The sequence below is a fragment of the Physcomitrium patens genome, chromosome 20, assembly GCF_059467195.1.
Source record: "Physcomitrium patens ecotype Gransden chromosome 20, ASM5946719v1, whole genome shotgun sequence".
Classification (NCBI taxonomy): Eukaryota; Viridiplantae; Streptophyta; class Bryopsida; order Funariales; family Funariaceae; genus Physcomitrium; species Physcomitrium patens.
The window spans coordinates 16,237,467-16,254,936 of record NC_143429.1 but is presented as its reverse complement, the minus strand read 5'-3'; the positions used below and the strand labels follow the sequence as shown (position 1 = coordinate 16,254,936).

The 17,470-nt window shown below is 27.7% G+C and overlaps 1 protein-coding gene across 5 annotated transcripts; it reads right to left on the bottom strand.

Annotated features, from left to right (window-relative positions):
• Window positions 1–12,754: 12,754 nt before the first annotated feature.
• On the bottom strand, window positions 12,755–15,988 carry LOC112273371 (equilibrative nucleotide transporter 8). Of its 5 annotated transcripts, none has more exons than XM_024502058.3 (3): window positions 15,457–15,988; window positions 14,408–15,129; window positions 12,755–13,905 (listed from the first exon to the last, which is right to left on the bottom strand). In XM_024502058.3, exons 2-3 carry the CDS (start codon window positions 14,922–14,924, stop codon window positions 13,103–13,105), a joined length of 1,320 nt encoding a protein of 439 aa, XP_024357826.1. In that variant the 5' UTR covers window positions 14,925–15,129; window positions 15,457–15,988; the 3' UTR covers window positions 12,755–13,102. The 5 variants fall into 5 exon arrangements, with proteins under 5 accessions (XP_024357826.1, XP_024357825.1, XP_090101132.1 ...); XM_024502057.3 differs by having other exon boundaries at window positions 15,489–15,987; XM_090245006.1 differs by having other exon boundaries at window positions 15,436–15,636.
• Between the last annotated feature and the right edge of the window lie 1,482 nt (window positions 15,989–17,470).

Below are 17,470 nucleotides of genomic sequence, written 5' to 3'. Positions count from 1 at the left end.
ATAATGAATCATTTAAAAAACATAATTTAAAATTAATTTTTAAGCTTAGTCAATAAAAAAATTTAAAACACTGCAAAAATAAAAAATTTAAAAATTTATGTATAGATTTTACAAATTTTTTTAAAAAAATTGAATAAAAATATTTTAAATAAGTAAAAATCGTGATTTTTCCAATAATTATTTTAAAATTAAAAATATAAAAATGAAATGTTATTAAAAATATATATTTTTATTTCTATAAAAATAATTTTAAATTATAATAGATATTGAGTAAAACTAATTTTAAAGATTTTTTCTTATAAAAATTAACAAAAGCATAAGATTTAAATTTAGATATATATTAATAATATAAAAAATTAAGTATATTTTATTAATGTAAATAATTAAAAAAATATATAATTTAGTTAAAAATATAAATAAATAATTTAAAATATTATTTATTAAATTCAACTAAAAATAATAAATTATTTTTTTATAATTAATAAATTTAAATTTTATAATTAATAAAATTTATTTTTTAGTTTATATATATATATATATATATATATATATATATATATATATATATATATTATAAAGTTTCTTAAGCTTAATTAGTGTCAAGGACATGAATCTCGGAGAAAGAAAATCCTCAATATACTCTCGTATCGTTGAAAAGAACTAGAAATTCACTCAAAGATAATATAATATTGAATTAGGATGGCCATTGCCAAAAATAAGAAGACTAGAAAGTCTTGAAACAAGACTAAGGACTAAAAAGGCATTGACAAGAATGAAAAAGGCTTCACTTTTGCCTCCATATATACTCTTAATTAAGAGCTACATATTGATGTCCTATAGGACCTCCAAAATGTATTGACTTTATAAGACACGTAACTTTTACATGTTTTTAGGTGATTTATAGGTTTAAAACTTGGTCAATAAGTTGGCAATGTATTACACATATTAGTGATTTGTGGTGCAAGTTGGCCATGTGGCACACATATAAGAAACTTGTCTTGTAAGTTATATACGTGTCCTATAAGTTAGACATATATAAGACATCCTATAAAACGTTGCCACATAGCTCTTACTTAGATAATATACATAGAGGCAAGAATGATGCCTTCTTTACTCTTGTCAATGTCTTTTTTTATTTTTTGTCTTATTTTAAGAGTCTTTAGTTTTCTTGATTTTGAAAATAGCTATCCTACCTCTAATATTATACTATCTTTGAATAAATATCTATTTTCTTCAAGTAACATAAGAATGTATTGACGTTTTGATTGTTTATTATTCATATTTTTGACAATTTGACAAGAGTACTACTTCACTATTCTTATTAAGTTTTAGTAGCAAGTAGATTATTATATTTTTTTTTATTGTGATTTAAAACTTATTGATTACTTATCTTAAAATTAATATTTTTATTTTTATAATAATAATTCTTTTCTAAAAGAGAGCTAAATATCTTTCTTTCTAGAAATTTTTATTAATTATTTGAATTTATAAATTACCCTCTTTTAATTTGACTTATAGATTTATCAAAATTGTTTGTAATAGAGATAGAAGAAAAAATTATAGATGCTATATTTAATAGAAATAAAAATAGATTTATAACTATTACAGATCTTAAAGATCTTATCAATACTCTTAAGGTAGAAATTTCATATATTATCAATATCAACTATAGAGATATTATTTCTACATTTATATAAGTAGTAAACAATGAGGTTTAATGTCAATGCCAAAAATTTATGTAATTGAAAAAAAACAAGTAGATCAACTCCATAATTGAATTCAAAGAATCTTGTTATTACATGTATAAGAGAAAAAGGATTAGTATGCCAAAGAAATTTAATGGAATAAGATCAAAATTTTTAAGATTTCTATAAAAATTCATATTCTATTTAAACTTATATTCTTTCTAATATCTTCATAGAATTATTCTAGAAAAATTTATAGGTGCATTTTTATCTAGAATTATTTTTTCTTGATTTACACATTTAATAGAAAAAAATTCACAACTTCTATGTAAATTAAATTTATTCTTAAAAGCATTTATGTCAAAATTTAGAAAAAAAATAATTAAGAAAGGATAGTAAAGAAAAAAATCCTACTTTTATAATAAATATGACAATTACCTATCATATATATTGTTAAATTCCAAATCCTTATTTTCAACATGGATTAGAATAATGAAGTTTTTATGAATCAATTTTGATATGTATTAAAAGATAATATCAAAGATTTATTATTGACAGTGGTAAAAAAAAAATTAATTAGAATAATTTATTGATCAAACTATCATATACAATAATCAATTTTTTAAAAGATGCCGAAAATAAAGATTTGAAAAAAAAAATCAAGTCATGACAAAAATTCTTAATTTTTTAAAAACTTATTTATTAAGGCAAAAACGTATACAAATGTCATTAACATACATAATTACTTAATTAAAAAGTATTAGATAAAATATAAATATAAATAGATTTAATATTAGCTTGTGGCATAGCTGCTTTGAAGCTTCATAGATGCATATTTGACTTTGAACATGTTTGTAGTTGATTAATAGGTTAGAAACTTGGCCAACTAGTTAGTTACATGTCATACATATTAGTAGTTTAGAAAAAAAATTAATTATGTAATATTCGTATAAAAAACTTGACTTGTATATTAGACATATGTCTTGGAAGTTGGACATATATTGGAGGTTCTATAAAACATTATCACATAACTTCTAGTTAGATAGTATATATGGAAGCAAGAGTGAAGCCTTCTTCACTCTTATCAATGTCTTTCTTGTTTTTAGTCTTATTTCAAGAGACTCTAGTTTTCTTGTCTTTGGCAATAGCCATTTTAGTTTAATATTACATCATCTTTAAGTGATTATGCAGTCTTTTAGAGTGATACAAGAGTATATTGATCTTTTGGTTTTTTAAGATCCATGTCCTTAATAGTTTGAAAAGATTGCTAACTTGTTTTCATTTTTTTTATTTTATTTTAGAAGTGAGTGAATTATCCTAATTCTATTATTGTATTTTGAAGGTTATAAACTATACACCTTTAAACTAAGTTATAATTTTTTAATATTGATTATTTTCTTTAAAGAGAGAAGACTACCTTTCTTTGTCAAAATTTTCATTTGATATTAGAAGTAATAGATTACCTTCCTCTAATTTGAATTGTAGATTTATTTGAATTATTTATGAAAGAAAAAATTATAGATGCTACTCTTAGTAGAAGTTAGAATAAATTTGCAACCATTGTAGATCTTTATGAATTTGTCAACACTCTTAGAGTTGAAATCTCACATATTTCTAACGTCAACCATGGAGATAGTATTCCAATGCCTATGGAAGAAGTCAATAATAAAGTTTAAAGTCTATGCCAAGAAATTATGTAATTGAAAGAAGCAAGTAGATTAAATTCACGTCTAAATCCAAAAAGTCTTGCTTCTATAAGTATGAGAGAGACAAGGATAAGTATGCTAGAGAATTTTGATGGAATAAGATAAAAATTTTAAGGATTTCTACAAAAAATAAAGATCTATCACAGGTTGCATCCTTCTCAATATTCTAATGGATTTACTCAAGTTAGATTCATATATGAACTTTTCTTTGAAAGTGTTCTTTCTTAATTTACACTTTTGATAGAAAAAAGATATGAAATTTTTGTATCTTCTTTATGATTTGAATTCATTTTTAGAAGTGTTTATGGCCACTTTTGAAAAAAATATTTGAAAAAAGATAACAGAGACCACATTTATATTTCTACAAAAAGAATCATATTCAGCCACCATAAATGTTGCTAAATTTTAAAACCTTACTTGCAATATGGATTGAATTGATAAAGCCCTCATCAATCAATTTTTGTATAGATTAAAAGATAATATTAAAGATTTATTGTTAATAATGTTAAGAATAGATTCACTAAAGTAATTTATTGCTTAAGTCTTTGCATACAATAATTGATTTTTTGAAAGATGACAAGAACAAAAATTTAGTTGAAGAGATATAAGTCAAATGATGGCAACAACTTCTAAGTTTATAGAAGCTTATTCATCAAGACCACAACCTATGCAAATTAATACAATATATTTCAAATCTCTCATTGAATAAAAAAAAGACTTAACATTGTTAAGAATATTTGTATTTATACTATGGAGAACCTAATTACATTGCTCAATACTATCCAAAGAAGCAATGCAACTATAAAATGAAGAGCATAGTTGCCAAAGAAGATAAGATGTCAAAAAATCAATTTTTTCAATTATAATAGAGACCGTGTAGCTAAAAGCTTATAAGATACCTAGTAAAGATTCTATTCTCTCCTCAAATTCCTCAAAAGACAAAAAATGACCATCTATTGAAGTATTATTGTCTTTTGAAGATATTATCCATAAAATTATTTTTTTAGATGTAAAAATTAATAATCATAATAATATAGTAATATTTAATATATTTAGATCTTTCTCCAATACAACCATTTTAGAATTATTGTGAATATAGAAATATAATCTTTAAATAGATTAGATTTATTATGATCTTAATTTTTTTTAATAATTTAATCTAAGATTTCATTATTTAAGTAAAAATCCATAGTCCAATACAACAAATCTTAATGACAGATGTAAGAACTTTTATGCATGCTACAAAAGAAGGGTTATCTTTTATTATATATGCCACATTCATCTCTGATGGTGAAAAGACTACAACTAGCATTCTAAATCAATATCAAGATTATAAAGATATTTTTGAGAAGAAGAATTTAAATATCCTTCTAGAGTATTGCATGTATGATTATTTAATTGAACTTTAAGAAAGAATACAACTGCCATTTGGACCAATCTATAGCTTATTGTAAAATAAGTTTTTTGTACTTTAAGAATATATTGACAAAAACTTTGCTAAAAACTTCATATGACATTCAAAATTTCCAACATGTAGTCTTATCTTATTTATAAAAATAAAAGATGGATCATTATAGATGTATCTATACTATCAAGGGCTCAAGAAGATCACCATCAAGAATAGGTGTATTTTACCTTTGATTTCAAGACTTCTTCATTAATTCAATAAAACAAAGATCTATACAAAGATAGATCTATAAGGAGCATATAACCTGGTACGTATAAAATAAGGAGATGAATGAAAGACTATATTTTGAACTAGATATGGGCATTTCAAATATAATGTCATGCCTTTTGCATTCACAAATATACTAGCTACTTTTTAACATCTAATAAATGATATTTTTTGAAATTATTTTGATGATTTTTTTTCTTTAATCTAGATAACATTCTAAACTATTCTGAAAATGCAATAGAATATGAACTTCATTTTTTTTTATATGTTACAAAAATTTAGAAATATAGGACTATGTATCAAGATGAAAAAATATATATTTTATACTATTTAAATTGATTTTTTAGGCTATATCATTTTAAATGATGGTCTTATGGAAGATCATAAGAAATTTAAAACTATCATAGATTGAAAAGCCCCAAAAATAATAAGAAATATTCAATATTTTTTAAAATTTTCCAATTATTATTGAATCTTCATTAAGTTTTAAGTTTTTTTTTTTTTTTTTTTTTTTTTTTCAAGTTGAAGCTCTTCTTATATATCTTATATATAAAGAAAAATTTGAATGGAGGAAAGAAATCAAAGAATCTTTTGAAGATTTAAAGATAAATTTTATTTTTATATTAATCTTATATTATATTAAATTTTTTAAGATATTTTTTATGAAAACAAAGGTATCAAACTTTGGTTTAGAAGTGGTATTATCAAAAATGGCAACAAATAGGTTGAAATATCTTGTTCATTGATGTAGATATGATATTAGTGAATGTACATAGGAGTCAATTAAAAATCTTGCAAATACAGCAAAGAATATTGATGCTTTTCATCAATAGCATCCATCAAAATCAAGATGAAGGATAGCAAATCTTTTTTATAAAGATCTTCAAAAATAATATGTTCTTTCTCAAATAGAAATAAAGATCTTCAAAAATAATATGTTCTTTCTCAAATAGATGATAAAATACAATATATTTCATAACATGACCTTGAAAGAGATTCTCAATTCTTAGTAATATTATTGGAAACAAGAACCACTCCTAACGGTGTTCCAAATGTTTTTTTTTAAGGAAATTACAAAGGCATCAACAATTATCAAATAACAAGGTAGTTTTTTTACCTTAATGTGAAACAATATTGATGGTTGAAAGGACCTATCAACCACCTTCAAAGAAAAGAAAGATTAGAGTATGTGGCAAATACAATTTGTCACAACTTGAACTTCTTCAACATATGATTATCGCCCCTTATGAAACTCATTTCTAAAAAGAGGGATAATATCAAGGATACACATATTTATCTAGATAAGAAATATTAGATAGAAAATAAATATGTATAGATTTAATATTATCTTATGGAAAAGCTTCTTAGAAGCTACATAGATGCATATTTGACTTTAGACATGTTTTTAATTAATTAGCAGTTTAAAAACTTGACCAACAAGTTAGTCATGTCTTGCACATATTAATAGCATAGAGAACAAGCTAATTATGTGGTGCACATATAAGAAACTTGTCTCATAAGTTAGACACATATTTGAGGTCCTATAGAATGTCACCATATAGCTCCTAATTAAATAATATATATAGAAGCAAGAATAAAGTCTTCTTTACTCTTATAAACACATTTTTGTTCTTGATCTTGTTTTAAAAGACTCTAATTTTCTTGTCTTTAGCAACAGCTATTGTAATTTTATAATTATACCATCTTTGGATGATTATCTTATCTTTTAAAGTGATATAAAAGTGTATTGATCTTTTTTATTCTTCAAGATTCATGTCTTTGATAATAAATTGATATGGTATGTTTCAAATCTCTTACTAAGCAAGAAAAGATTCAACATTGTTAAAAAAGATTATGCTTCTATTATAGAAAACCTAAGCACATTATTTAATATTATCTAAAGAATTATTACAATTACAAAATAAAAAATATGGTTACTAAAAACAACAATATATCCAAAAAAAAAACTTATTCAACTATAATATAGACTATGTAGTTGGAATCTTACATAAAACTTAAGAAAGGTCTTATTTTCTCATCAAATCTTTTATATTATTTTACAATAGATGTTTTTTTAGGATCAAAAAATTACAAAGTCTTTGTCTTGTTAGATTCATAAATATCAACTTGTTTTTTAGGCAAAGAATTTTTTAAAAAATAAGAAATATTCTTAGACAAGAAAATCAAATATATATATATGTAGAAATCATAGATGGCCATTTGTTATCTTTTGGAATGTTATTCATAATATTTTTTTTAGATATAGAAATTAATAGTAATAATAGCTTAGTAACATTAAATATTATTAGATTTTTTTCCAACTCAATAATTTTAGATTTATTATGATTAAAAAAATATAATCTTTGAATAGATTAGATTTTTTATAACCTTAAATTATTCAATAACATAATCTAGACTTTTTTTATTTAAGTAAAAAAAATATAGGTCCAATACAACCAAATTCTTATTGATAGATATAAAAACCTTGATGTATTTTGCAAAAGAATGATCACTTTTTGCTATTCATGCTATATCCATTTTTTATAATAAAAAGACTTCAAGTGGCATTTCGAGGTAGTATCAAGATTTATCAACATCTTTCTAAGAAGAATAAAAATATTCTTTGAAATTATTGTCCTTATAATTACTAAATTGGTCTTCAAGAAAGAAATCAACTACTATTTTAACCAACCTATAGCTTATCACAAAATAAGTTGGTTGCATTTAAATAAAATATTTATAAAAATTAAGCAAATAAATTTATATATTAATTAAAACATTCAACATGAGTTATTATCTTATTTAGGAAGAATAAAGATTATCAAAAAATCAACATCACTATCAAAAAAAGATATTTTTTATTTTTAATATTAATACTTTTTATAAATTGAATTAAGCTAAGATCTATAAAAAAATAAATCTATAAATAATTTTATACACATTAAAGAAAAAATGAATAAAAGATTCTATTTTGAACTAGGTATACAATGTAATATCTTTTAGACTTACAAATGTATTAGTTGCTTTTCAACATTTTATGCATGATGTTTTTTGAAATTTTTTAGATGATTTAATTATGTATTATCTATAAAATATATTAAAATATTCTATAAATATAACAGAGTATGAACTTTATATTTTTTATATATTAAAAAAAATTTCAAGATACATAATTATAAGCTAAGATAAAAAAAAATGTAATTCATCCAATTTAAATTGAGTTCTTAAGATACATCATTTTAAATGATAGTCTTATGATTGATCCTAGGAAAGTTCAAACTATTATAGATTGAAAGATTTTAAGAACAATAAGAGATGTCTAATTTTTTTTAGAATTTTTAAATTATTATTTGATTTTTGTTTTAAAAAATTAATATTATAGCTCTATTTATATATTTGATTTGAAAAAAAAAAATTAATAGAATAAAGAAGGTAAAGCAATGTTTGAAGTTTTAAAAACAATTATTAAAACCTTCATATGTTATTATGTTGATTAAATTAACGCATTTTTTTTAGCATTTTTAGCATTCAAGAAATGTTTTAGTAGCTGAGATCAATTATAAGATCTATAACAAAGAATTTCTTGCAATCATATATTAATTTTTTAAATAGCACTATTATCTAAAAGATACTTTTAATCTAATAAATATTTATATTAATCACAAAATTTCAAGTATTTTATATCTATACTTATTTTAAATTATTATCAAATTCATTGAAGCATATTTTTGTCAAGCTTTGAATTCAAAATCAATTATTGATTAAAAATAATATGATTTGATAGATTCCATTTTTTTATATTTTTATCTTATTAAAAAAATAAAAATAAATACATTCAATTTTTGATCAACAACAAATAATTCTTTTGAAGCTAAAATAATTTCATCTTTGAGCTATAAAATTAAAATTGACTATTGAGTTAACTTTTCTTAAGTAGATTCAATCATATTTATCTTTAGATTCTTTTATTTGTAATATTAAGAAAAATCCTTTTAAATTTCATGATACTTCTAAGTTTGAGTTTAAAATCAATCTAATCTATTTTTAAAAATACTTATATGTTCTAGAAGGTGAAACTCAACTATATGCTCTTCAAATTTGTCACTATGTTTCAAGTACATAATATTTTGGCTACAACAAAATCTTAGATCTAATATCAAGAGATTTTAAATGGCCTCATATTAAAAAAGATAATTAGAGACTTTGTACAATTATGTAATATTTGTTTTAAATCAAAAATTTCTTTTCATTGAACTTATAGACTTTCTAACTACTACCTATATTAGAACAAATATGGTCTTCTATTGCAATAGATTTGATTGCTAATCTTATAATTTCAAGTTCATATGATTTTATAGTTGTGAAAGAAGATTATTTTGTAAAGATGGCACATTTTATATTATATAAAAACTATCATATGTGAAGAAATAGCTAAAATTTTCTTTGACAATGTTTATTGCTTACCAAGAGGAATTACATTACACAAAAAAAACTTAATTTGTATCTAGGTTTAAAAGAACCATTTTAAGATATTGAATGTAGATATAAAACTATCTTTGGTTTTTTATCCTCAAATTGATGGATAAATAAAATGGATGAATTAATTTTTATAGTGGTATTTAAGATGTACCATCAACAACCATCAAAATAATTGGATAATTCTTTTGCCATTAACAAAGTTTATTTATAATAAAATGATACATTCTTTTATTCAATAAATATTTTTTTATATTAATTATGGTTATCATCTATAACTTAATAATTTTAACTTCTCATAAGTTAATAATCTTATAACAAAAGATTTGATAAATTGCTTATTGAAGATACATATAACAATGAAAGAATAGTTAAAGAAAATTCAAGAACAACAAAAGATCAAAGCAGATGCTTATTGCAAGGAATAATTTCAATTCAACATTGGTAATAATATATAATTACTTTTTTATAATATCAAGACTATTTAATTTTGTGACAAGTTGGATTATCATAGAATTAAAAAAAAAAAAAAAAAAAAAAAAAAAAAAAAAAAACTTTTTTCTTTTTTCTTTTTTTTGTGAATAGATCAATCCAATTGCTTATTGATTGTACCTACTAGAGTCTATGAAGCTCCATTCCATATTCCATAGGTCTCTTTTTAAGCTATATAAGTCAATAGATATATTAAAAAAAGACAAATATCACCTCTCCCCCTAGAAGTGAACAATGATAAAAAATTTGATATTAAACAAATTTTAGATTCAAGATAGTGCTAAAATAGGTTTGAATATCTTACTTATTGGTACAAATATGATAAACACATATGGGAGCCCACTAAAAATCTTACAAATGCAACAAAGAAGGTTGATGCTTTTTATCAATATTCATCAAAATCAAGGTAAATAATCAAGTAATTTTTGCTATAAATAAATGATCAATAAAAATTATATTCTATCTTTTATTATTGTTTATGGTTTTTATATATTTGTAGCACTAAAGAGATAGAAAATTAACAACCAAAAATTTCAACTCACAATCTATTGTTTGTTGAGTTATTGCACAATACATTGAAATTGTCATAGTCTTCAAGACAACATAATAGAGATGAAGATTGTAAAGAATGACATATTTTTTCTTAAATAGATGATAAGATATAATGTATTTGATATCACAACCTTAGAAGAGACTCACAATGTTTGGTAATACTATTTGAGGTAGGAACCACCTTTAACAATATTTCAAATATTTTATTTGAAAGAAGTAATAAAGGCTTCAACAATAATCAAATAATATGGCAATTTTTACACCTTTGTATAGAACACTATAAATGATTAAAAAGACCTATCAACAACCTTCAAATGGATTAAAGATCAAAGTATGTGATAAATATAATTTGTTGTATCTTAGACTTTCTCAACATGTAAGCATTGCTCTTTGTAAAATTCATCTTTATAAAGAGGGGAGTAATGTTATAGACGTATATATTTATTTAGATTAAAGAATTTAGATGGAAGTAAATAGAAATAAATATATTTGTTGATATCTTATAGAAAGTTTTTTTAGAAGCTTCTTAATTTTAGATTTTATTTTTTATATATTTGTAGGTGATTTATAGGTTCAAAACTTAGGCAATAAGTTAGCCACATGTTGTACATGTTTGTGACTTATGGAACAAGTTAGCTATGTGGCACACATGTAAGAAACTTATCTTATAAGTTACACACAAGTCCCACAAGTTGAACATATGTAGGAGGTCCTATAGAATGTCACTATATAATTCTTGCTTAGATAGTATATATGGAGGTAAAAATGAGGTCTTTTTTCACTCTTGTCAATTCTTTTTTTTATTCTTAGTCTTAGTTCAAGAATCTCTAGTTTTCTAGTCTTTAACAATAGCCATTCTAATTCTAATATTATACTATCTTTGAGTAAATATTTATTTTCTTCAAGTGATACAAGAGGGTATTGACATTTTGATTGTTTGTGATTCATGTCTTTAATAAGACAAGGTCTTTAATAGAAGGCATTCTTTTACCAAGCTAAAGACTTTATAAGGCTTTTAAACCATGGCTTTTCAAAGTGAGCTTGTAAGTTTTAACTACCTCTAAATCTATATATGTCAAAGAGCTGAGTTTAAATGATTGAATGATTTTTTATTTTTTTTTATTTTTTTTCTAATTTTCCAAAAGTTAGGATCTTTAATTGAAGTTTAAAATTGTGAGCTATTACAATAAGACATTGGCTCTCTGACAAAAGATATAAGTTCAAATATGCAATAAAAGATCTTCTTTTTTAGCAAGAGATTAAAAAATAACGCAAAAGAAGCTATAAAATGAAGATCTAATAATAAAAAATAAATTAAATATATATATCTATAGAAATTCAATTTAAATATTTTTGTATGTTTTTTATTGACACAATATAAAATACATTAATATTTTGAACCAATAAAATTTTAAAAAATTGTAGAAAAAAAAATCCTAAAAAGTTTCACTTATTAAACTACCTTCAAAGATCCATTCTAAACTGAAAATAATTACCATTATCTTGCACACTACTTCAAACATGCAACAAAGATACAAATCTAAAGTAAAGAAGGAGTATTAAAGAGAGTTTATTGGAAGCCATCATGGTGTGTTGCACCACTAAGAATTCAATTGTAGGCTCACATTCACATCTAGTTTAAGCCATTAACATTCAAAACTTTTATTACAATTCATATTATAATATATTCTTATTTTTCATATTAGACATGTTTAACAAAATATATAAATAATTAAATTTTCCTTGAAATAAACTCCTACATTGGTAAAGCTCAACAATGTTTCCAAATAAATCAGCATGTTTTTATTTATTTATTAAGATTTTTTCTTGTTCTTTTCTTGCTCAAGCTTGATAGTATTCCCCAATTAACTGGGAAACCTTTCTTTTAAACAAATTATTGTACTTATGTAGTCGTCCAAATTTCAATTTTACTATGGCATTTACAACGACGGAGAAAACTCCATATAAAATCACCCAAGGAAATGCAACCTCGATGAGAATGATGGCTACAGATTTGCACGATGATTAGACTCCACTAACCAGGGATACACACAGCTGGCAAATGGAAAACTTCATAGGATTTTCCTACTAAGAGTTTTTCACTAAGATTCAGAAGCTAGGGGAAGAAGGGAGAAGATCAACATCCACAAGTGAGAGAGAGAGAACTATTCAAAGTGGAAAGCGTAGAGTGTTCCGTCTTATACAAAGAATGGAGACGTACCGACTGCGAGGGGTGTCTCAGAAAGAATACATAAATAGTAATGTATATTGAAGCCTAGAGATGGCTTCCAACAAAGGAGTCTCTTCTAAGCTAATGTTGAAGGAGACATATTGTAAGCTTTTAACTACAAATGGGAAGTTTACAGTAGATGTTTGTGACAACTGACTTATTCGAGGCTAACGAGATTACCTATACAAGCACTTGTACCTTGCGAAATGATAGAGATTCCAAGTGCACGAAAACCTCCAACTGCTCCACACTGGAGAATGTTTCTGTGACACCTACAAACGACTGTTCAGATGATCCAAACCCACCCGAGTAGCGAGCCTGAGCATAGGCCGGTGGCTAGAAAAAGGGTCATGATGATGCCTGCGGTCTCTGCCTCAAGTATAGAGACATTCTTCGGCGCCACGATCATTACAACGCTAGTCAAATAGCCGTTCGACAGCCCCAGCAAGAATGTCAAAAGAAACACGGGAGCTTCTGTGCGGAAAATTGCTGGTCCGTGTATAATTGCGTAGAACAAAGGGATAAAGATGATCCTTCCGAAGCAAGCCCTGACCATGAAGCTTTGATTCTCCAACATGTACACGCTGGTGAGGATCTTCCCGGTCAGGTCCCCACTGTTGTAAGTTGCAATGAGCAACACAGGGTACCAGTCCCCAAAGAAGGCTGAATGCACGTCTTCGGAGATATATCCAGGGAAGATGGTCAAGGTAATTACATACAACATTGCCACCGAGATTGCTAACCACTGGATTTGACTCCACACGTGCCAGTAGCTAACAGGTTTAGCAAAATTGGTCAGCTCTGAATCTAAAGTCGTGACGAGGGAAATCTCGGTTGTGTCCATTTTCAAACCCAATTCACTGACGTTGCGAGGTCCACCTGTTGATAGGGTAGATTCCATTGCTCCGATCTTCATGCTGTTGTAATGTAGCATAATAGGCAGCTTATAAACTAGGTTGTAGGAGAAGAGACAGATTAGCAGAAATATACCGGTCACAATGAAGTACACATCCGCACTCAACCTCAACCCTCTGACTGTCTGAGACATTGAGGCCTTTGTTATAACTCGTAGAAGGGATGCAAGCACACCTGTCACATGGAACAACACATTACGATTAAGTGTTTGGGTGAATGCAAAACCATCTATGAAGCCGCAAGCAGTTGATAGTTTTGCACTATCACCACCAAGAAACTGCGGAGCGTGTCAATCTGACAAGAATGACATGCTAGCAGAACATTATTATTTGCCAGCTTCACGGTACAAATCTATTGTAAAAAGAAATAATCGGACAATCTGAATGAACTACGAAACCGGATTCGTCCACAGCGTCGGTGATACTGGGAATTCCCGATCTTCAAAATAGGACTCAGCATTCGCTAACCACTTCAAGCTACACGAATATCTACTCCCAACCTGGTTTCATATGGCGGACTTAAATATCAAAGACGGCGTTCCATCAAACACAATCTCTGCAAACACTAATAATGAGGATAACACCACTCCCCGTTACGTCAATGACTTGTTCTCAGAGAACGATTGCTTGAAACAAATTTAAAAAAATCGCGCCTGCAGGTAGAGATTGATTCATACCTGAGGCAGCTGTCCCTGCAAATAAAGCCTGCATGTAGCGCTCCGGAAGCTCGCCCGCTGCTCCCACAAGACTTCCTTGCACTAGAGCATCACAAAGACCAAGCACACACGCTGCTGCGACTGTCATGACATGCGTCGTCTTAGTGCCTTTGCTGCCAGTGATCCACACCTCATCCATAACAGGCACTAATATGAAAACGGCGAGGAAGACAAACAAGCCAGTGTTGATTCGAAGTCGCGACGAATACTTCTGGCCGTAGAAAGTGAGAATCAGCAAGAAGGTGAAACAAGGGACCATATAAGCGAGAGAAAACACTCGGTCCACGTGGGAGTTTGGGTATAATACATCGAAATAGTCTACAGCACTGATAAACGAATTCCATGGCAGAAGGAAGCCGGCGCCGAGAATGAAGAAAATGATGTACGCTATGTTGTAGTCATCCTTGGGCACTGCCGCGGCAGTCAAGGGTTGGCTCGCTTCCCTGTCAGCTTCCCCATGATCTCCCACCCACCCCATCTTGGCCAATGCTAGCTCCACTTGCTTCTTCGACGAATAAATTTGCGCTATGTTAGGGTAATCTGTGTTGCCTGTCGATTGTTACTGGCGGTCACAATGCTCCACCACAAACCCAAAAGGACCTTCACGAAACTGACGCAATCGACCAGCAAGAGCACACCCTTGATGCCTCGTCCTCCTCCGCTTTGACTACCTGCCCGTTACACTACCACGCGACAACCTATCAAGCTTGAAACAAAAATAAATCGACACCCCTCTTCACGAGAAAATTCTCAGCGAAGGAATGTATAGTTCTCTCAATCAAACCTTCCACCAACACATCAACCCAAATCCACGAGATTAAAAATTCCTACAACCAAAAAAATGAGAACAACGGCGCATCAAACACGCATACTCTTCACAATTTCTTTTGGAAAACCCCCAATTCCAGTCTGAACCCAATTCCTCCGAACCTATGAGCCCTAGCCACAATGCCGAGACTCTGCAATCCCGCAACAATCGCATCACCTACATGAAACCAAGGAATGGGTACCACAACAAATAACGTGCACAACTGCTCCGCACATGTCAATGCTGCCGCTTGCCGTGTCCTGGTCGCAACGACCTTGTGTCTCCCCAATCCACGTTCACTCAGCCGCAGAGCATCTTGATTCCTCACACTCCCAGTCCTCCTTCACGACAAACTTGCAGATCACGTCGATCTAACATTCCGGCGGTTTAACCCCAAAGCGCTTCCTAACGCACTTTGAACTTAAGACCCTCCCCTGCTCATCTTTATCTTCCTATTCTAATTCTTTCCTTTCCTTTCATCTTCTGTAAAAACGAACCTACACTGTTCATTTTTGCCATAAAACTAATCCATTGTCCATGTCTCTGTCGAAGTTAGACAGTTTGTTTTCCAAATTTCTTTGTCTTCAACACTTCCTTTATCCATTCTCTCTGGGCCTCGCGCCAGCAGAGAAAGACTCCAAGGCCTGCAACCCAGTGGCCCCACCTTGGCGCCATGAGAGCACCGGCTTTGCAACCGTGCTCCAACTTGGCCCGCAATAGCAAACCCTGTTAATAACACACATAAACAATGGCGTGAAGCAATCGTCTCAATCCAATATCGTGGACTCTTGTCCAGATCGGAACAGTGTCTTCGTCTTCTGCACCTTATCCTTCAACGATTCTGTCACGAGCATCACATCGTTTGCATCATCTAGTCGAAAGGCGCTGCTCTAATGCGCGATTAACATCTCATGCCCAGCCACCGATCGTTGGTCAAGCACGTTTGTGATTTGCCGATGGCCTCGCTATACGGTTCGCATTGATGAGGGCTGTCTGAGGAACAATATGTATGAAGTACTATGTGTGAAGTAGTATCTCAAAATAGTCTTAAAATTATTCTATTAACATATTTTATTTACTCAGAATCATTCAGGGCCAAACCTACCACCTCAGTGAGATGTACTACTTACGTACCACATTGTTGGGATTTTTGGAATTAGTGATTGTTTCAAAGAATACATTTTTATTTGTTTATAACATGATTATGTTCCATGCATATTTCCCACTTGCTAGCCTCAAGTTTGGAGGTAGTGGATATGTAGTTGGTAAGAGATACATGCATCTATCATAATCTCAATCTTAAGAATATGTAAATATTTTCATTTTTTTAGATAGTTTTCATTTGTCTAGCTAGTTTAGAGATCGTTTTGTAAAATTTTATAATACAAACTCTTTTTCTTTTTATTTTACTTGATTCTTGAAAAGACTTGTCAATCAATACAAGTGTAAAAACCTTGTTCCATAAATTTGGATCATGTTGTATATGTTTACAGACAAAAAGAACTAATATAAAACATAGTTATAAAAATGTAATAAAGCATTTTTTTTTATATTATAATTAGATCCATAATATTAAAAATTTAGATAAACAACTTTTTTTTATTAAGTGAATATTCTCCAATGCTACACACAATTGCATATATATAATAAATATCATTGTTATATCATTATTTTTCTCTTACAAACAAAACAAAATATAGTAAATTAACAAATAGTACACACAACAAGAAATGCTAATAGCATGGTCTTTCTTCTCTTCTTAGACACTCAAAAGAAATCTTTTGTATTTGAATTGGTTGAAGATGGGAAAAAAAAGAGTTGAGAGTGTAGAAAAATTGGATTCAATAAACACAATTATCCATAATTATAAAAAAAAAAAACAAAGTTGTGAACTATAAAATAATAATATGATAATAGTATTACTTAATATGTACATGTGGGCATGGCACAAAGAAATATCCACACAATAAAAAGAAGATATATACCTAACAATTTTCTAAAAATAATACAATATAATCATTACAATTTTAAAAATATTTACATTTTATCAACAATTTGTTTCTAAATTTTAGATCTTAAAAAATTCTAACTTTATACAACAACAAAAAGAATCTATTATACTCCGTAGAAAACTACTTTATATTTAGCAATTACATTTATCTTCATAGTCAATTTTTTAAATTCTGATGTTTTAAAAATAGACTACTTTGTGTTTT